Genomic DNA, 23149 nt, shown 5'->3' with positions numbered 1-23149 from the left:
ATAACCTACACTCATAGAGAAAATATAAGCTATGTATTAGTTGTTTACAGAATAAAATAAAATCAATGATTCTTGTCAGGTAGACACTGAACTTGATTTTGGACAAGGTCAGCTACAAAATACAATTTACATAACCCATAGCATATCATGAATAAAAAACAATGCCAATTAAATGTACACAACAACACCATATACATAATCATATATAGCTAAACAGTTTTTACAAATTACCTAGTCAGGTATAGTTAAGTAGTTTATTACAATGTACCTGGTCATATATGGGCATTACAAGAGTGCAGCTGTCTGTACATTGTAAACAAATTCCAAAATGACCATAATTTTATGCTCATTTAGAATCCCAAACTGAAATTGCAAGCTCTTCATGAAAGCTAGTATTTGGAACCTTGTGGCAAACTTGTGCAAGTCTGCACTGGAAAAAATCCACTTATGCAGAACCACATAAATGAAATATTGCAGTCTTGCAGAAAAGTGCTGCAAGCTTGTGCAATCCTAAATATTGTAATGTACAAACTTTTGCAAGCCTAAATTTTGTAAGGAATGTTTGCAAAGACTAACAACCAGCTTCTGCAAGCTTGCATCAACAAACAACAAGCTTGCACGGACAAACAAGCTTGCACAAGCATATGCAAAGTTCATTGCTGTAAAAACTTTTCATTCAAAAATGACATTGCAGACCAGTCAAGAATACTCTTCACAAATGATAAAATTGTTGCAGTTTAATTAAAAAAGAGGTTATATATGAAATAAATCTGAAATTAATGAAACAAATTTTAACTATTTCTGAAGTAGATTTATTTTTAAAAATACACATATAGAACTCTGCCTTATTTTCACAAATAGATGTAATGTAAAAGATTGTTTTATAAGTCATACATTTTTATGTGGACATTCAGATGTTAGCAAATTAAATGTGCATATTTAAAAATTTGGTTAGTTTTTCCTTGGCACGCATGATCTAACAAACTACACACATGAGCTTGCAAAATCTACCCTATCTGCATACATTGCTAACAAGGTTCTTGTGCAGTTTATGAAAAATTGGCAAGATTTTTATTTATGGGAGAAATCATCATATCTAATGCAATATACATGATAAGTGGACAATGCCTGTGCAACTTGAAGCAAAATATCAAATCCACTTTAGATTTGAAACTGAAGAATTACTTCTTAAGAAAATGTTACATATTTTATATAATTTTATTGAATGGTGTTCTATATCATTGTATCAGATGTAATACAAATTATATACACTGTATTGTATTTTGCTTAGAATTTTATCTGTTGTGGGCAATTTTTATTTATTAAATGTTATCCTCTGTGTGCAGGTGAATCAGTGTTGCTACTTTTATGGCCAGGGGCAGATTAAGGATCACTGGTGCCCTAAGCACTGACAAATCTTGGTGCCCCCCTCCTTTCCACGTACACCTGGGAAGATAACCCTAGGGTGCACAATGATCAAGAAACAGAACATTATGATCAATTTGCACTAGTTTTATCAATTTTTTATACAAATCTTCATTCGTTTTTTTTTTTCTTTTCACCCTTTTCTCAACTTTGTGGTGCCCCCTTTGGCCCTGGTGCCCTAAGCACGTGCTTAGTCTGCTTAATGGTTAATACGCCCCTGTATATGGCCATCATTTTAAAGACAGAGCTAGATAAAAAGTGTATTTTCACTCAAGTAATACAGACTTAATAAAGTCAAAATTACAAAATGTATGATCTGGGAGGTTACAAATATTTGCATAGCAGTACCTGTTACAGATATTATTGACTTAACTGTGTATGCAAATATTACTTATCAAAAACTGTTTGTTTCAGTAAGGCCTAGAGTAACATAGAAAGTGATAAATAAAAGTCTTTGAAATTTGTATATGTCACCTCTTTTATCTTACATTACTTTAAAGAAGTTTTTTTCAGCATGGCCAGCATTAAAGTGGTGTGCTTGAATACATCATCATCATCATCATCATCATCATCATGCTTGAATACAGGGAATAACATATTAATCATTTTTGAGGCATCAGCCGATCAGGTTGAATATATCATGTTCTATCAACCAGCTCTTTCTTTGTACAAATGACTATAATTAGTCATTTTGTTGCATCGAATCAATATGCTATGAAATCAGTATAATGTATTGCTTGAAAAAGTTAATATGTTGTATTTCATTAAGATTAAATATTACTCACCACTGAAATTTGGACAGCAAGAATATTGATTGTAGTTTCCATACATATAACATGCAGTGAACAAAATTGTTGAAGAATTGGGTCTGGAAATATGTGGAAGTTTGAGCTTTTCATAAGCTATGAATTGCACAAGGTTGCAATAAGCATAAGCTTGCAGATGCTTTAAAGAAAATTATCAGAAATGGTGTCATGCTTGTGCAAGCTTGTGCAAGCTAACAAATATTCATTGGCAAGTATATTTAGATGATACAAGCTTGCAGCAAACTTATGGCAAGCTTGCAGCACGTTAGCAGCAACCTCTTATAAAAAATACTCAAACTATGCTATAAATTGACCTTCCATAACCTTGTCTATACACTTTGAACATGGCATTGATTATTAAAGAACATTTCTCATAGCAAACCAAAAATGCAATATTCTTAACAAATACAGCTATGGCATGCATGTCTATATTTGATCCAAAATAGTTGCTGTAAATAGCAAGGCATTAATTTATAATCTCAATCAGTCATGATTGTTGGTTTTAATCGATGGCATAGAGAGAAATCCCACCCCCCTTCATGAAAGCTAATTCTGGAGCCCCCTCCCAATAACAAAAGTTGGGAATCTTGTGCCTCCACTGGATCTGGGACCAATTGCATTTGTGGGGGTTGCTTGGGCAGCTGCTACACCACCATTCTTAAGGTTTATCTTCATTCTTAAAATTTATTATTACTCCATTTTTCTTTCAAAAGCAAAACGAGAAAACTGCAAAAGTAGTAATAATAATGAAAAGAAGTAGATTTTTAGTCTTTTTTTATTCAGTAATTGGATTCCGATTGGATTGTATTTTTCTGCAGTTAAATCTCTTTTAAGGGTTTATATATAATATACAGCATTTATGTATTAATCCTCTCTCTGATGACTGTACAATTCTTGAACAGAATTGTCGGTGTTTATAATCAGTGCAAAAAACCCTCTATCATTCTTTTAAAAAAAATCCATAGAATGTAAATGCTTTTTATATAAAATCATCAATTTATATCTATATTTAAAATGAGGATTTAACAGATTTTCATTAGCACAATTGATCAGTCCAGTTTTTTGCAAACTTCCACCTACTGTGATACATTCATACAGCTGACTGCATTACTATGAGGGATTTCACGTCAGACTAATCTCATTATGTGATACATTACTATGTGATACATTACTATGAGGGATTTCAAATCAGATTAATCTCATTATCTCTGATGAGGCTATTTAAATTACCCAGTAAACTTGTGTATGGTTTTATAAACTATATTAAACTGTAGGATGTCAGAAATAAAATCTTAAAGAATTTGATACACTAACTTGGTCTTCTATTAAATAAGTAGTACTAGATAGTCTATTTCTTTATAGAGACTCAGTTTTTCTAACAACATTCACACATTTTTAATGACTTATTCAGTAATTGGATTTGGATTGGATTGTATTTAGATTTTTTTTCTTTATCTCACAGCTTGTTTATGTTATTGTGCGAATCAAACACATTATGATTAGTCCTAATTTGTACCAGTTTGATTTTGTTTAAGTTTTGATAAAAATTACTTGTACTATCCCAGACGGAAGTTTTGTAAATCGTATTCACTTCATTCATGTTTTTTAATATTTTTGCATATCACAATCACTACTGTAACATTATTTAATATTTGCTTTACATCCTTTTTAGTTTCATAATGTTATTGAATATTTGTTTAATATCATGTTCAGTACCTTAATATTCATTAATATTTTTGTATATCATGTTCATTATCTTAAATTTATTTAATAATGTTGTTTATTATTTTCAGTATCCTAATGTTGTTTCATTTTATGTACATAATATTCAGTATCTTAACATTATTTAATATTTTTGTTTAATACTGAAGCTTTAGATGTAAAATAACAATTTCATGGGCTTCTGACATTTATTCACTTTGTAAATTATTTAAATACACTATGTACTTTATATAAAATTGTTATCTTTTATAAAGGATCAATGTAATTAAAGATAACCTTTCTGACATGACTGCCTTATGTGTTTGCGATCGGATGGGGATTTTGTTTCATTAGCAAACCTCCATTTACTTACCATATTAAAATGCGTAGTAATGCATACATAATCTTTCTTTCAGGTTCCATATCCACAGCCTCCTTCAAATATTTCTCCCACCTTATCAGTGCCAGACAGGATTGAGAAGATTCAAAATTACATGAATGCTTTACAGTATCCTTTTTCATTTTGTAATAATAATAGATGTATTAAAAAAAGTCCATTGAATGGTATGTCAGTGTATCTGGCTAACATATTGAGCTGGTGGCCAATAAATTTTTTCCCTTATTTTTGTATTACTTTAGGCACTCAAATTTATTTCACCTTAAAAATAGGTGTTAACAAGATTTTCATGCCAAGTGAAATGGTTAAGCTATCAGAAGCCTGACGTTCTCTAATCATTATGACTGCATCAACAGAAAAAGTATTAAGAGTTTATGTTTTTAAAATGAGTAACAGAAAAGAATGGAAAGCAACAAGTTTTGTAAAATTCAACAAATAATTTATTTCCCACAAGTACAAAGTGAAAATGAAAAAGAAATACAGTATTGCAAATTAAATTCCAAAATAATCCTAGAATTATTGACACAAGTCTTAATAATGTAAAGTTCTGAAATAAACTTTAGTGGAAATCCAAATTAAGTCTAATGCTGAAGATGTTGATGTGCCTGTGGCAACCTACATTGTGTTGTACCAACAGTCTTTTGTTGAAACTAAAATATAATTCCAGGTTGAATTCGCCATAAATCCCAGTGAATGTCTCTGTCCAAGAATATCATTTTTTTATGAGTGCTCCGTATCTCCAGAGAAACTAATTGCTGAATTAAATAATTCCAGCCCAAATGAAGATCTGGATACAGCACTAATACTGATTGATTCTGCTAGATCTTAAGCATGAATGAATAATCTTTCCAGTGGCAAGATTATATAGTCCTCTACTTGACCTCAGGTCACAATCAGCATTTTCTATTTTAAAAACCCCTATTATTTAATGGAAAATAACCTTCTAGAAAGTTCATAATGTTTACAAAAAAAAATGTTAGTTATAATTAGAAAGTCTGTTACTAAAAGTATAATATATAATGTGTTGTAAATAACAGTTAGATCTAGCAATTCAAATGAAGTTTCAAAAGATCAAGACAGATTGAGATAAAGATATTTATTACCAAACCAAAATCATTAATAAATTCAAGTAGAAAATAAACTTGATTTTGGACAATGTTAAGTCCAACATACAATGTTACATTACAATAACATATAATGAAATAATAATAAAAAAAGCTTTTAAATAAATTAACTAACAAGCAATGCAAATTAAATACACATAACAAAGTGTAAAGTTAATTATTATTTTATATGTCCATATGCAAAAGAAATGAAGAAATTAACTTTTTAAAACTTGACCTACAGACAGTTTTACTTTTACAAGTGAACAGCTTCCTTAACATTGTAAATATATAATCATACTGGAACACAGTTTTTTGAAATTCGGAAAAACAGACCAATCTCAGGGTATCTTTTCATTTTTCCATTATATCTTAAAGTTTAAAATGGTTTTTAACATTCTTTTGCTATATTACTACACTGAATATAATTTTGAGGTATGTGCCTCAGTGAGATGATCATGGCATGCATAATCATTCTCAATCCAAGTACATGTATCCTGTCATCCATCTTGTCTTCACTTACCACTCTCATGGTTCATATATTTATCTGACAGTAGCCATCCAAGTTGTTATTGGTAATATTAAATCAGAGCTGATGTCTGTCAAAATGGAGTTACATAGATATCTATCTTAGGGCCTATACTATTCAAAAACTGATCTATAGGTAGAAGAAGGATAAGGTAGTATTGGATACCTAAATGCTGCCTTCACAATGTCTTCCAAGGAAGAATGATTAAGATAGGAAAATGAAGCAGCACCTCATAAGTTTTAGTTTCAGAAAAGAAAGGTCACTAATGATAAGGGATTGATATATTTGACTGTAATGACAATACACTGTGGGATAGTGGAAGATGAATATCAATGGAGCCCAAAAGAGGAAAGAAAGGATATTTCCTACCCTTCCTCTTTCCCTTTAGATAGAAATATAGTACCCTAACTGGGCTTAAAAGCCTATCATGATCATCATTGAACTGATTCAACTGAGCCTTGGGGTCTCTAAAGGCAGTCAAGTTACTGAAGGTAACATATTTGCTGAAAGTTCTGGTCACAAATGAAAGAAACAGATTCATAATTCCCAATAAATCAAAGACAGCTAGTCACAACAGAAAGTGCATGAATCTTGTTGCGTCTTCTCGCAGATGCCAGAGTAAACACACAGCCTTGAGTGTAAGATCTGGAAAGAAGCCTTACTCAATGGTTCATACATGATTTAGGTTAAAGACCATAAAACACAACATAAATTCCATCTGGGCATAAGAAAGCAAGAGACATGTCTCTGGATCTCAAAATACTTAATGAGATCTGCATGGAACAATCGCCATGCATAGAGAGAATTTCAGTGTGTTGTAAATGGCAGCACTGTAGCCTGATAGTTGATATTGAACATCTTTTTGTATGAAAAAGGATCCAAATGAAATTAGCAGTGAAATTTGTAGATCAGATCAACATTCACCAATCACAGAAATTCTCCACTTGGCATCATAGACCTAATGTGTAGCTCTCCTGGTCTGAATAATGCCACTGAAAATTTGACCTAAAGACTTGTTCTGGTGGATAGATAAATTTGAGATGAACCAAGCATGAAGGTGGAGAATGTATGAGCTGTTGTGTTGGAGGAGCCCCTGTGTTGTGATAGAAGATCCCTCATATGATGTAGAGACCAATGTTGATATACCAACAAGTCTAGAACATCTTTGAACCATGATTACTGGGACCACAATGGGGCTATTTGAAAACATATAATATAGGCAGTGGGAGTTATGACATTTTGCAGAACTTGAGATAGCATTTGGAATGGAAGCTGACTTCATCAACTGCCCATGCATTCTGGTCTGGGACTGGAGAAACATAAAATTGAAGTTTATTGTTCAGCCTGTTTGCAAAGAAGTCCACCAGGCTTTCCATATAGTGAGAAAAGGGACTCTGTTATGGAGTGTTGAAGAGACCATTCCATGAGGACTGTTTTGCCTGGCTTGGACAAACTGTCTGCTAATATAATCTTCTCCAAAATGTAACTAACTTGGATAGGTATTTTCTCTGAGGTGGTCCACTTTGTAAGAAGGAGAAACTGTGGAGGTCACATATGGAGACGTTCTAAGGGAGCCAAATCTTCAGCAGTATATAAGGTTCCCATTAGGGATAGGTAAAGGTGAGTGGACAGCAATATTTTTCCTTGTAGTGCCTCAAGAAGTGTCAATATGTGATCTGTGGGTCTGTGTGATCCTGTGGGACCCAGACTAAGTTCTGGCTTATGAGGAATTTCATTCCCACTCAATTAAAATCCTGAGATGGAATGAACACTGACTTTTGAGGTATGGTAAGTAACCCAACCAAGTTACTGTGGACCACAAATGGAAGAAACCCTTATGGAGGGACAAAACCTTGACATTGTGGATTGGCCAGTCATCAGAATACTGGAGAATTAGGTTTCCCATGACTCAGGTGACCACTCCAGGTGCAGAAGCAGTTCTGAATGACAAAACCCGGGATCGAAAAAAATTCCTCACCCAAACAAAACCAGAGGCATTTTTATTTTTTATGTTGAGGAAATATGATGTGCAAATAGGCATTCTAAAGATCGATGGAGGCCACCCAATGTGACAGGCATATTGCATTCTGTAGTGAAGAAGTGGTCTCCATCTTAAAATGGTCCTCCAGAAGAAGCCAGTTTAAAGGGGGGAGATAATTTTTTATATGAAGTTATATGGTGATCAGGAAAATTTGGGAGTAGATCATTCAGGACCTTTTCAACCACCCATTTCTGAAAGAGATTGTGCACCTCTTCTCTCTCTTAATTTCGCCAGTTTGGACTGATGTAAGAACTCTTGCTCACAATAGAAAGGACCCACCATCATCCCTCATGCTTGACACAGCCTCCATTTATGGAACATTTTTGGAGAGGAATGCACTGCATGAGAGATAAAGGTGTAAATCCCTGGGGCTGCATCTCCCCTCCTGCCCCCTTGCTTATGAAATTAGAACTATTTCCTAGAGGCTTTGGCAATTTCTACACCTTGTACCTGATTGACAAGGACGGGGTCTCATCTGAAGTTGCAAAATGGACAGAGGCTGCATTTGTTTTAAGAATTTAATGGATGGCACCACCCTAGAGAGCAATTCACAGTATTATGATTCCTGGATGATTATGGGCCAAGAGTGGGTGTGAAGGATCTATGTAAATAATAGTTCAGATCTTGTGAATCCAAAGTAGGGATGAATCCTCCAAAGAGGGTCTTGGCTTCTAACAAATGGACCTTAGAACTTCATAATGTGATTAAGTAAGACTTTTTAGGAGTCCAATATAATATCATGGTCGATATGCATAAGTTCCATCAATAAAGCCATTGTGAAAGAAGGTGCATCTGAGAATGTCTTTGCCACTGCTTCTGGCATGAATTCTACTGTGGCTGGATTCAGTACATCCTCCTTCAGCATATTAAATGAAGTAGCTGAGAAGAGGTCAGCACAAGAAACTATGGTGATCAAAAGGTGGTCTTTCTGTTCAATAGCTTCATTTGTTTCAGTGGAAAGGTATGCCCAGGCTCCAGTTAAGATACCCACTTGGAATGAAACTACATTCAACAGGGGAGGTTTAATGAGCCATTTCTAAGAATGTACTCATTACCTCAGAACACAGACTGTCACTGCCTAATCAAAGGATCAGATCTCTTTGAGATGAGCTGGTGGACTGATAAGAGGCATTGAATAACCTGTTTCAAGTTGATGAGGATGGATAGGGCATCATCATCGAGTACACTCTGAGTAAGAGAGTGGCTGGGCATCATTATGAGCATCTGTGGAAATGGCATAGGAGCACTCCCACTATTTCCCTTGGTTCATAATGCTCTGTGTGTGTTAGCATTCTAGGAGAAAGATGATACTGTTTGTCTTTTATTGGATGATGCTTTGCTTTCAGATAAGGAAGTGATGGTGTGACATGGGCCATAACATCACTTCTTCGCTGAGTCCAAGGTCCTGTCACATAAGGGGTATAAGGAAACAATTACCATGAGGTGGAGAGCCCCATATCCTTTAAGGATTTATTTGAATAATAAGAAAGGGGGATACTGATCTGATCCCACTCCCATTGGGCAGACTACCATTCCTGTGCTAGGTGCCATGGTAGGGTGGAGAAAGGTGGGAACTCTGATCTCTATTCCCATAACATGGGGACCCTGGCTAATGACATGTGGATAGTTTGCAACGAACATGAGATGACATACGCTAGGTGACCAGTGATCTGTGACCAGTAAAAGGTGACCACTCTATTCCCATAACATGGGGCCCCTGGCTAATGACATGTGGATAGTTTGCAACGAACATGAGATGACATACACTAGGTGACCAGTGATCTGTGACCAGTAAAAGATGACCACTCTTTGGGATGAACTGACTGGTGACTGGTCATCATACATTGACCAGTCACCCAGTGTCTGGTGCCTGGTAACTAGACACTAGACATTAATAATAATAATAACAATAATAATATTAATGCTTTATTTATAGAGGGTGACTCATTAGTCAAGGATTATTCTCCCTTGAAGCCCTCTAAGGAGAGTATAACAATGCACATTATATGAAGATAACAATAATTGCTATTTATTTTAACATGTTTAGTATTAAAATACTAAATTCCATTATACATGCTCATAATCTTGACCAATATGCAATAGGCAATCTAGATGTGTCAGAGCCTAGTTGACCAATATGCAATAGGCAATCTAGATGTGTCAGAGCCTAGTTGACCAATATGCAATAGGCAGTCTAGATGTGTCAGAGCCTAGATGACCAATATGCAATAGGCAATCTAGATGTGTCAGAGCCTAGTTCATCTTCGTCAGTCAAGGTGTAGTGCTACTCCTTCCATTTGGGAGGGTACAACATGCCACATCAGAAGGGTTGAGTGTAGGGCAGCTTCTCCTTTATGGAATGATACAACATGCTACCCAGGGAGTCGTGCATCTCCGGCCTCATGGAAGGCAGCAGCACACTATTGTGAAAATAAAGAGTGTTCAGCTTCTCACTTTCAGGGGGATGTGATCTTCTTCTTGAATGTTCATACCTTCCTATAGAGGGGCCTTACTTGGTCCATGTTCCATAGGCTCCTGGGACTGTTAATTGAAACTGAATTGGCTAAAATCCAGATTTCAGTTGAATGCAGCTCACAACAATTCTTTGTGTGCACTTAAGACAAGTGAGGAAATGTGGCTTAATATCCTTCATTGTTCTCTGAAATAAATATTTCCTGGAAGAAAACAATAAATAACAACAATATGTTTTATATTTCACATGTCAGCTCTCTTTTTGTTTCTATGGTGTGTGCTTTATACACCCAGTGCATGAACTTACCTTTGAACAAGGTACACAATAGGAACTTCTCTGTATTTTGTTACGTTAAAGTAAGACAGTCAACTGCTAAACTTTTGTTGATGAATGATTGCAAACATGTACTACAATAAAAATGTGATGTAAGTCAGGAGAACAGTATTCAGTACCATCTTTGGTGGCTCAGTCTCAAGAGACCATGTGAGTAGCACCCTTAGAGTGTTTTTCTCTGGAGTTCTAGCAACATCTACTGAGGCTGTGCAGGCCTATGTGCGAGTGACAGTTCCCTTGCAGTTGATGCAGATGTACTGGGAAGTCTGAGTTGCTGCAGTTGCTGCTGCACTCTTCTTTCTCTCATGTTTCTCTGCTATCAGCATGCTTCTCCTCACATCAGCGACTGCTATGTCCTTACAGACCACCTGTCTCCAGGTGCCTTGGTCCTCGGCCTGCACTTTCCAGCTGTCAGGTAAAATGTCACATCCCTTCATGTCCCCCTTGCACACATCCTTAAAATGGAGTGAGGGGCAGCTGACTCTTCTGTTGCCAGTGGCCAGCTGTCCATATACTATGTCCTTTGGCAGCCTCCCATCCTCTATTTATCAGACATGTCCCAGCCATCGAAGGTGGCATTCACTCAGCAGGGAGTACATGCTGGGGATACTTGCATGCTATAGGTTCTTGCTGTGTGGGACATGGTTTTGCCAGCTGATTTTCAGGATGCGTTTTAGGTACCATATATGGAAGGAGTTGGTCTAATGCTCTTGCCTCATATAGATGCTTTAGGTCTCACTTCCACATAGGAAAGTGCTGAGAATGCTGTCCTGATAGACTTGGATCTTGGTGTGCTCTGTCAGCAGGTTGTTTTTCCACACCATCTTCATTAGCCATGCCATGAGGGTGTTTGCCTTTCCAAGCCTTCTGTCCAACTCCACATTGAGTGAGAGTGTTGCTGATGGTATCCCCCAGGTAAGTAAAGTTGTTGATTGCTTCCAGGGTGACACCTTCAATTTTGATGGAAGGGGCAGTGGTGGCATCTTGCATGCTGTGTTTGTCTTGCACAGAATCATGGTGAACCCAAACTGCTTGCAGGCATCAGCAAAATGGTCTCCCCTGAGGGAGGCTCAGCTGAGGCCAAGAGTGTGTTTTTGATAGTGAAGCCCACTCTGTGCTGGTGGGGCTTCTCAGGTTCTTGACCCTTCCAGAAGAAGGTGTAGTTTTCCCCTCTGAGTGAGCCGCTGGAGGCAACCTGGTTTCCTGAAGGGAAGCTATGCTGACATTTAATCTGGTGAGCTCTCTGTCGATGACAGCTGTCTTCCTGGTGTCATCCACCTCTAGGTCATCAGAGATACCTGTGCACATGGTGCATATGTTCCAGCTTGCAAATTAAAGAGCTGGAGTCTTCTTTGTTGGTTTCTTGTTTCTTTTCTCTGGTGCAGAATTTTCATCTGATTGTCTTGCTGAGCAACACACTGAGTTCCAGGCACCCACTGGAGCAGGCAGACATTGGTGGGCCAACACCTTACTGACCGGGGGCTGCCCAGCTGAGGCAGGTGCTAGTTGGCCAGTGGGACACCATGATCCCTTCCACTGTCAAAGTTGACCTGTGGACACCCTTACCTATGCCAATTGGGTGGGACTTATAACCCATAGACTGCCAGCTTCTGTGTTGCTTCCTCACTCAGGAACAACGCTGGAGTGACCTCTCCAGGGCACAAGCCTGAGCATGGAGTATGGAGATCCTGGGCTGCCCAGATGTCAAGATCCCCTCTTGTCCTTGATGGTGGATCCAAAAGAATGCTGAGCATGACATTTGGCACCAGTTTTGATGCAGGAGCTGCCAGAAGGAAGTCGTAGTTGACACCCAGCCACTTTAGGGTCTCCACTCAGGATTTTCTGTCTGGGTTTACTCCCATAGCCTTTCCTTCTCCTGAAGATATCCACAGGGCAGTGGAGCCATCGTCCAATGGCTGGGACTTGGTGGGTTTGGCATCAAAGTTTCCTTCTTCTATATGAACTGCCTGACAGGGCTAATGAACTCCATCTGCCCGGGTTTGGAGTCAGAGATTTCCTTCTCTTAGACTGGCTGCCTGCCAAGGCAAAGGAGCCCAGTCTGCCCACCCAGTTATACCGCTGGGCACTCAGATGCGCCATACATCAGGCTCTGTGAAAACAGGGGGTCCTGCATGAAGGTGCTGCTGTGGACACAATAGTGTAGGAGAGGCCATATGCAAGTAACCTGCTGCCCAGCAGAGCCAGACAGTGGTCCCACAGCAATCACTACACCTAGAAAGGAGAGGCTTTGAGAGATGCTTCACTTTCCTTTGGCAAGCAGGACATCTAGCACAGACCTTGCACACACCCCAATATCAGTATCAGTATACAAAGTTAAAAAATACTATATTTTATAATTTGGTGTTTAAATACATAATTAAGAACAGGGAATATGTAATGCATCCATGTAAGAAAATAAATGGCCCCTGCTGCATTATATTTAAAACGCTTAAGACTACCATTGTAATTGACAATGAATGTAAGTGTACCCTGATGGTTGGGATACAGCATGTTATCCTAAGAGGTCCCTTAAAGAACCAAATTCTGAGAAAGAATATTGGTGACTGGCATGTAAATAGAATACCAAGATTAGGCAACTAACACCAAGATAATATTTGTGGTGAAGCACTAGCAAGATTAGTAATTTTTCTCTGTGCCCTTTGTTCACAGATTTGAGACACATCCATTGTTATGGTGTCCTTGTGAATGTCCTTGGGCATGCAAGGTGCACAAGTGGACTTTGTTTTATTGACAATTTTCCACTCTCTGGGAAGATGTAATCTCATCAACCGGACAAGGCCCTTTAACATGAAAAAGTAAAAGCTAGGCTATAAATCCCCTAAAAACCAGGGCAGTCTTGCATGGAACTAGACAAAGATCAGTAAGCAGAAATCCTGATCTTGACCTGTGTATTGAAGACAACCAATTCTGAAAAATTAATTCTGTCACAGATTAACTTTTGGAAGTTCTTGTTGATATGAATTGTGGTGTAAGCAATTGAAACACATTTGCTCTCTGGTAAACTTAAGAATGTACCTTTTACAGAGGATAAATTGTTATCTACCTTTCAGCTATTGGAAATTATTTTATAGTGCATTTATTCTTTCTCTTTTGGACACCTACTGCACAGTCTGGGGAAATACAATTGAAACAATCCACAAACTTAGGATAGAATTATCCTGAATTAACCATTTGATACACCATCCAAAATTCTGTTTTCTGAATTGAAATGGCTGAAATTTGAATAAGATTAGCCTACCATATTAAAGTCCTTATTAATGTTCAAAGTTAAGAATGAACAAATGCCCTCAATATTTACACAGTATCTTTTATTTTAAGCCAGAGAACAACATGAAAGAACTAAAATGAGCTCAATTCAAAAAAATCTGGCGTAGTCTGGTGCTCTTTTATGGAATTAACTCCCCGTTAACCATTATGTCAGAAACAAATTTAAATGTTTTCAAAACAAAATTGTATAATGGTTATCTTGAAAGGCAGTTATCATTATAAATATTGAAATACAATCTCCCCAATATACTCTATCATGTATACTTTGTACTTGTATGCATAATGCATTCTGAAGGCCTAAGGGAAGAATAGTATATAATACTAACTTAGATCATACCTGCCATAACACAGCATGTCATGCAAAAAACATGACTTTTTACTCCCAAAGGGACAATGATGACTAATTGGGTGTAGAGGCATTCCCTTCCATCTGCTGTGGTGGTCTAGTTACCCCTGTCTCTAACTAGTTTCGTTACAACTGTAACTCATCAGAGGGAATTGTTCTGGTTGATACATTTGTTTAGCTAAAGATCTTACAGAAATACACCAGAAAATGGTGAAAAAACTAGTAATACAAATTCATGACAAAGGAGAATTAGATGATAAGATTTTTCTTAACCTAATTAGTGACAAAATCTGTACTCTGAGATTCTATCTCCTTATTAAATATGCCTTATTCTGGGTGAAATCCGAGTAAGACCAATTATTAGTGGAAACAATTCACTGATAGAAAAAATTAATTAGTTTCAGGGATAAGTGCATCAAACCATTTTTAAAGTTGATACCTTCTTATATCAAAGACACAACCAATTTTATTAATAAAATTCAAGCAGTTGGTGATTTACCTCTTTAATTCTTTTTGGTCACAATGGATGTCACCTCTCTCTACACTAATATACTGAATCATGAAGGTTTAACTTATATAGCTAAAACTTGAGCTTTAAGTAAACCGAATTATCATCTCTCCAACCAGATTATCTTAGCTTTATTAAAATTAGTATCACACTGCAATAACATTACCTTCAGTAGTGCCCTTTATCTACAAATTGGTGGGACTCTTATGGGAACTAAAGTAGCCCCATTGTGTGCCAATATCTTAATAATTTTGGGGGTGGGTGGGTTATAGATGATATTTTTATCATATGGATGGGTTCAGAGTTGGAATTGAATAAATTCCACTTATACTGTAACAGTTACCTTAAAACTGTGAAGTTTGCAATGGAATATTCCAAGGGAGAAAAAATCACATTCCTTGATACTCTTGTTATTCATGAAAATAAACACAATAACATTTGATTTATACTGTAAACCTACAGATAAATATTGTTATCTACATTATGATTCCTACCATCCATCCCGTTGTAAATAATCAGCTCCATTTAGTCAACAATGAAGAAATTAGACAAATCTGTACTAAACAATCAGACTTTGAGAAACATGCCTCCACTCTAGTTGAGTTTTTAAAAGTAGAGGCTATGATTTTACTGAAACTTTTCAATCAGGATGGATCTATTAGAACTACAGACAAAATTGCAATAATCAACAACAAAAAAACTGCAGCACAATGCCAGCTATCTTCACAATGATGAAGATAACTATTTCCTCATATATGCAATTAAAACTCTCTGGCTTATTGTCAAACTGAGTCTACTATACATTTTCTGAGATCATCTGATATTTGCACATAGGATTGGTTTTAAAGTTAGTAACCGACAATTAAGAGCTAATTTTTCTAGTAGTAATCAAGGTCTAATGGGTAAAACAAATTTTAAAAAATGGCAAATAAAGTATTAGATTTTGAGACCAATTAATTGCTGTTTCTGCAAGAAAACGGATAAATCTAAAGTCCTTAGAAGCATATCTAGGAACCTCAAATATTAATGAAAACTGAAAGAGGACATGGTTCAATACATATAGCATGTATAAACAGTAAACAGTCCAGCTTATACCTCATGTAAAATTCTCCTTGGGATAGCTTATAAAATAATTAAAACGCAAAGAGGTCTGAGATATAAAAAAATCACCATTTCTGTCATTACTTAATTGGCTGACAATAGCTAATGGGATGTGTTAAATACCTTGAAGACTGCTGTGGGGGACCTCACTGTGTGCTAGTTTGCATAGGTAAAGTTCACAAAGTGTAACAACCCAATTTATTTTTTCAATTACAGGTAAATCAAAGAGGTGCTAGATACCTGCAGAAAAACAAAAGTTATTACACATTATTGCACTGAAAGAAAATGTTTAAGCCATCTGTATTAAAGATTATTGGCAAGTTTATGAACAGGGCAGTATTTCTTTGATTCGATAGATTTTACTCCATATGTAAAATGCAAAGCATGATTATTTCAGTTATTGGAATAGTGTTCAAGTGTGGTGTGATGTGATTCATTTTTGAAAATCATTCAGGCTCTATTAAACTTTAAAATATGATGTCCCCTCCCCCATTTACCATGTCAGTTCTAAATGTGATGTATATTAATTGTTCTATAGAGACAAGCATATCTCATGGTCAGACTGCATTAAATATAGTTCCGACAATGCTAATATTATGGATGTCAAGAACAACTCAGTCCTGACCTGGATTCACTCAGAGAATCTAGTGATGAAAGTTTGAACAACAGTACCATCCAGTCTCTATTTAACTACTGAGAACAGCAAATACGCATCTAATTAAACATATATTTTCCATCCAATGAATATTAAGAACAGGAACTTTATGTATCTTTTAATTTAATTGAATGTGGTTGTGATTATGTGAGTGTTTGCACATATGTGTATGTGTATTGTGATTATTTTTGATAATGCAAAGTCTACCAACTATTTCTTTCTTTGTAAATGGATGAAATGTTTTGAAGAAAACATACAAGTTAATTACTTTTATTCAGATTAGAATTTTCACTCATTTTCTGTAGAATTTTCAAAAAAAGATTGCTTATTCCCAAATTGGATGACATTGCTTGTTTTTTGGATTGCATGCACTGATCCCTCTTGGGACCTCAAAACACACTTTTTGAGACTCAAAAACCGTCCAACACCATCTGGGAATATGGCAGGTTTGTGAGATACCCTCATTAATTAGATTATTTATTATTATTATTATTATTGTTATTATTATTAATATTCCATATTTTATTACACTGCATTATACCATTTAGTATTCAATGAGTTAATATCAAAATGTCACCACATTTGCATTGCAATATGACATTAGTTAGTTTGGCCTAACTGTATCTGTTCTATGCTGCAGGTTGATGGAGTGTGCAAAGGACATGATACGGGAGGCATTGCCCATTAAATGCCTTGAAGCGGTCATCCTTGGAATGTATCCTTTTGCCAGGTATCATCGCACTAGGGTACATACCCACATATAAGTCACTTTCAACTGTAAACAACATAAACCCTGATAATGCACTGATAGATCAGGGTCTTTGTTGTTTATTTGACTGATTACTCCTAACAAACTGCATGGGCCCAGATCTGCCAGTATATTATGTGATGGCAGATCTTGATCTGTGCAGTTTGATGTTTGACTTGATTTATAAGCAAGTATAAAAGGTAATTAAATTCTGTATATATTTTTGTACATTTTGTGTGAAATTCAGTACACTAGTTATAAGTTCTGATTCACCAAGGCTGCTTTTCTATGTAGACACTCGTGATATACAAAAACAGCATGCATTATGTTGCATTTGATTTATAATTTTAGTGTGAGTAACCTTTCTGGAACCAGTTGAATCACACCTGTTTGCTTTGTACTCCTGAGTGAAAGCCAAGAAGTTGAATTCAATAAACATTTTATTTTATTTTTAGGCTTTAATGCTGCTTTCTACTGAATGAAAATAGTTAAGATCTTCACTATTTAGCAAATCTCCAGGAAAAATCAGTTAAAAAATATTATTGATTTTATTTGGGAATACAACAATACAACAGCATAAAATAACAGCTCGTTAATCAATTAGTTTGGGTGTACCTGCCACAGGTTAAGACCCTGTGCAATTCATACCAAAGAACTCTTTTCTCTTCTTTTTTTTTAATCTGCTTTTACCTAATATTTGCTATGATGCCATTTAAAAAGAGATTCAGATACATCATAATATTTATCAATGAAATTTAATCAATTATTCAGGCAAAGTACACTATTATAATCTTTAAATATTGTCAGTCTTGTAATACCACACAAGAGACAATTTATTAAATTTTCAAATTTACGACTTCTGTATGTGTGTAATTTTTATTAGTTTGTCTCTTAATGATACAAATTAATTTTCATCCTTTATTTCTGTCAGTTTTCAGTCATCCACAATGTAGTTACAAATTTTTTGCTATTAAGTTTATTCGGATACTGATAATTTTAATATTTTCTCATCATTTGTAACTTTTGTCTGCATTTTCAATGGCATTATTTGTTCTGATTATCAGTATTGAATTGGTGTGGACCATAGATGATTTTAAATTATTTTTTTTAAGTTTCAGAACCATTGCATTTTAGAGAATGTCATGAAAATATGTTTTGATTGATGAAATCTTCTGATTTACATTATTATCTAAGCAGAAAAGACAAGAACAAAAACTTACCATTTGTAGACGTACCATATATAAACTCTTATAAGTCAGGTCCACCTGCAGATTGCACAGATCCAGATCTGCCATTGCACATGCAACAGTAGATCTGGGTTTATACAGTTTGTTAGGCTTAATTGGTTGAACAGACAACATAGACCATGATCTACCAGCATATTAGGTACTGTAATGGCAGATAAAAGTCTATGTTGTTTGCAGTTGGACTTACAAGTGAGTATAGATGGTAATCATACTGCTGTTCTTGGTCTGTTTTATGAATGTCCTTGACTTTACAAAGTTATCTCACCAATGGCATGATAGGAGTTGAGAGATTTCCAGTCAGCTTCAATTCAACATTTGGTGGCTGTGTACATCGGCATGTTGTTCTAGGTATTTACTATGCTGGAAGGTATGGTGCTATTGGGATGAGTCGCAGAATGGATCTAATGTATAAACCTATAGTTTTCAGAGTAAGTTTTACGTGTGAAATATCACCACTATGGTACAAAATTTAAGTACTTTTTACTGTCAGTCAGTCATTACTACCCTGGGTTCTTCAGACTATTAATCTCACTATTCTACATCAATGGCATTATTAATCTCACTATTCTACATCAATGGCATTATTAATCTCACTATTCTACGTCAATGGCATTATTAATCTCACTATTCTACATCAATGGCATTTGGTATGCATCACCATTTTAACTAGATATTGTGTATAGCAAAATTATAAACAAAATTTTACCAAGATTAAACATATTTTTCAAAATGGTGATGTCTTATGTCTGATTCTAAGCAACTTAGTTTTGGCTTCTATTTTACACTTAGCAATCGCTCACAGAAACAGAAACAAACACCGAAGTGGTAGCTATTTATTAGCATATTTTCTTGTAAGAGTGGCTCTGATTTCTTCAAACACTCAATCTGATTGTTGTGACTGGTTTATACACAATTTAGGCACTGCCAAAATGACCAAAGTATTCTCAATGCATAAAACACATTATGATGAGATTCGACATTACTGCCTTGGAAAATTCCCATGCCATGCGGTATCATTTTCCTGAAATTAATAGATGATAATTTATGAAAACTGAAAACAGTGTAAATGAAGCAAAACTTGGACAGTGCATGTAAATACCTCATGCCATTTTTAACAGTTCATAATAAAGATCAGTTTCTTTGTAAATTTTGTTAAACTGTTTTTAATACACTACCTTTAATAAAAGTAATATATTACCCATTTACCAAAATGTTTTGTTCTGTGACACTAAAAAGAATGAGTTTGATTTGCATCACAATGCTTCCAGGCCATCAGGCTCACCGATATTGTTTATACACACTTATAAACTGGGTCCAGCTGCAAATAAAATAGACCCATATCTGCCATTACATATTATAAATACAGATCAGGGTTTATGTTGTTTTCTCTACTTATTATTCCTAACAAATTTCATAGACCCAGATCTCCTGTTGCATTATGCAGTGGCAGATCTGCGTCAATGAAGTTTGCAGTTGGACTCATTATATAAGTGTATATACAGTATTAATACACAATCAAATGATTTTTTCCCTGACTATGAATAAAACTTTATCACATATAAATTATATACATATTTATAATGTCTCCCACTTTGTGTTTTCCAGATATTTTAAGGTATATTGTGTGAATAGAATTCATAACAAATTGAGATTTATAAAAGTTCAGTTAGGTGTATTGAAGCACATCAACCTGCATACATCAGTATAAAAGACAATTGGACTGTTCTGGTTTATGTTTACAATACAGAAATACAATCCAAGATAATATCCAGAATAAATCCTGCTTATTTTCTTTTCTACACGCTATTTTTCAGACATTATCTGAACTTACAGTGGATTTTATAAGATCTTACTCCAAATGTAAGTACTCTTGTTTGTAGACTGTGTCTCTGCTATCTTAAGTCAAAATGAATCCAAATGGGCATAATTTTGTCCATGCATAGGTAACAAAGAATTCACAAGCAATCAAGATCACATTTCTGACATTAATTTGCCTATGAAACACATGGTCTTAACATCCAATCATCTGTACAAAATGTAAAATGTAAGAAACACAAAAAATATATTTGAAAATATTTTATAAACTATTAATTATGTGACACTAGCTTAGAACATAACTTATAAAAGTTTTAAGAAACTGCCAGTTCAACAAAATATTAGATCTGTATGCAGTTTTAAAAAGGAACACATCAACCCCATTCAACCTTGCTCACTTTATTTATTTTTTCATTATATCATCACTAGATTGGAATAGGACCTTGAAGGTTTCCTTATTGTTATTAAAAGGCAAGTTAATGAGTGAAAACTATCGTTGAAAATGTATTTAATAAATAAAAAGTCAAATTTGCCTATTTTCGATCAGGTGAACTTACTGCTCACATGATCCAATTCTCACTCACATGTGCAAAGTTGCCTGATCAGGTGATTTCCGATTTTGTTAGATTCTATTATTTTTCTGAGTACTACCTAATTTGAGTGTTAAAATGCACATGAGACTAACACTGATTAGATCTCATGTGACAATTTCACACAAAATGGTACACAGTTTTACTGTGGTCATAAGCTGATATTCCCATAGTTTTGGTAAGCATTGATTCCACTAAGCAGTGATTAATTTGTGAAATATCATCCAACAAATTTGATTAATTTTGTGGATTTAAATTAGTTTAAATAAAATATTTACCATATTTATCTTTAAGTCTGTAGCTCCATCCATTTTGCATAATTCCGTTACAAGAAAACCCTTGCTATAAACAAAGTATAATTCAACAGATACATTGGATATGATTACCCAAGGAAACCCATTTCATAGTACATATTTTAAGACTTTAAAGTGATAGGTTTGAATGATCACAGTTGCCAAATCAAATGTTTTTTTTTGAATTTCTTATTTTCTATGCTCTGTTTTGATTTTTGTGTGATTCCAGTTAGGATTATATCATTGAAAATATGGCTGCAAGAAATGTTATACCACTGAACTCTTATTCACTTTATTGGTTTGCCAGTGGATAACAATGACTAGCCACATCATAGAGAAGGTAACAAATGATCAACAACAATGAATTGGAAATGAAGGTTCTTATGATATAACATCACAGACCATGGGCCACAAGGGAACTCAATCATGCACCTAGATGTCCTTAGGCCATACAGCCCCCAGTGGGAAGAAGTTCCTGGAGATATAGAGATGTGATCCCAAAAAGGCCTAACAACAGTATAGAAAGGTCCTCAGATACCCGCTAGATGATACACTCTGAAGAAGTTCCTAGAGATACAGAGATGTGATCCCACTCCTGACCAGCTGAAAGTATGGAGCAGATACTCTTACTGTCTACTATATATGCAGCACCAGACTGACAAGCTGAGATGTATAGAAAAAAAGGCCTGCCAACAGTATAGAAAGGTCCTCAGATCCCCGCTAGATGATACATTCTGCACACTGTCATACAAAAAAGCTGTCTTCCAGAATGGATAAAATCATTGTCAACTGTCATGCCATTTTACTAAGAGTACATCCATTAGAAGTGGACTTATCTAAGTTACTCAGGGCCATGATCCTTGTATTGTCAAAATCATGAAACAAGAGATGGGGAGAAGAGCATCAAGTTTAACCTTTGCATTAAGGCTCGTTTAGAAAAGACTACAGCAGAAGGGGAAGCTATCTCCATACCAGCCTACTTATCATCCAGTAAAGCAGAAGTGGTGCTGCTGACTGATGAAATCCAGGTACTGGTTGCTAAGGGCATAGCTAAGGTCAAAGAGTGATTGGAAAAGTTTATGAATGAGGACACAGACTGGTAAACTGTCTGATTCAAAGAGGTAAAGCTCTAGATTTTGCGATACTGCCTGTTTTGATACAAAGGACATATACCCACACCCAAGTGGATTCCCAAACGAGCTTTTATTAACATAGAAAACCATGATGCCTGGCATTTTGGATTGGTCATTCTTTAAGCCATTTTTCTTTCTAATGACCATACCAGTTGTCCCAGCAATTATAGTAAGTATCTGGGAACACTCTGATTGAACAAGCTTAAATTTTAAATAAAGGTTTAAACATTACCAAGTAGAACCTCAACCCTAACATTGCCATCAATGTCTGGACCATGATCTTTACCCCATACACATTGCTGATAAAGCACTGGAGAAACCCATCAACCTGCCTCTGCTGTTGGACTATGACAACCCTACACATGGATCAAAGACCTTTCCTGGAATATGTATAGCAGTAACAAAAATGAACATAAAGAGCACACCTACTGATGGTGCCTCCATGCTTTCTGACACATGGACCTTCTTAAGAGTCATACCACAGGCTGTCATGGCATAGTCTGAAAGCCACAGCAGATCTTCCCAGAGCCAGGAATGAACAAACTTTGCTTTAAGCACCTCTTTCATTGCTTTGTCATACACTATGTTACCAAAGATGACCTCAAGGCCTTTAATGT

The 23149-nt window shown here is 35.7% G+C and overlaps 1 protein-coding gene across 1 annotated transcript in view; it reads left to right on the top strand.

Moving 5' to 3' along the window:
* The window catches only part of LOC149804707 (tubulinyl-Tyr carboxypeptidase 2-like), an 80338-nt gene that overhangs the window by 10752 nt on the left and 46437 nt on the right, over window positions 1-23149 (top strand). Inside the window, exons 2-6 of the mRNA XM_089943256.1 lie at window positions 4349-4440; window positions 5722-5778; window positions 17347-17421; window positions 18958-19129; window positions 20516-20561. Of these exons, the coding sequence (XP_089799382.1) occupies window positions 4349-4440; window positions 5722-5778; window positions 17347-17421; window positions 18958-19129; window positions 20516-20561 (442 nt within the window). The remainder of the gene's footprint in view (window positions 1-4348; window positions 4441-5721; window positions 5779-17346; window positions 17422-18957; window positions 19130-20515; window positions 20562-23149) is intronic.

The sequence above is a fragment of the Sinohyriopsis cumingii genome, chromosome 2 (assembly GCF_028554795.1).
Source record: "Sinohyriopsis cumingii isolate HCF-2022 chromosome 2, ASM2855479v2, whole genome shotgun sequence".
NCBI classification, from domain to species: Eukaryota; Metazoa; Mollusca; class Bivalvia; order Unionida; family Unionidae; genus Sinohyriopsis; species Sinohyriopsis cumingii.
The sequence above is the reverse complement of the archived record's forward strand: the minus strand, read 5'-3'. Positions and strand labels throughout refer to the sequence as shown.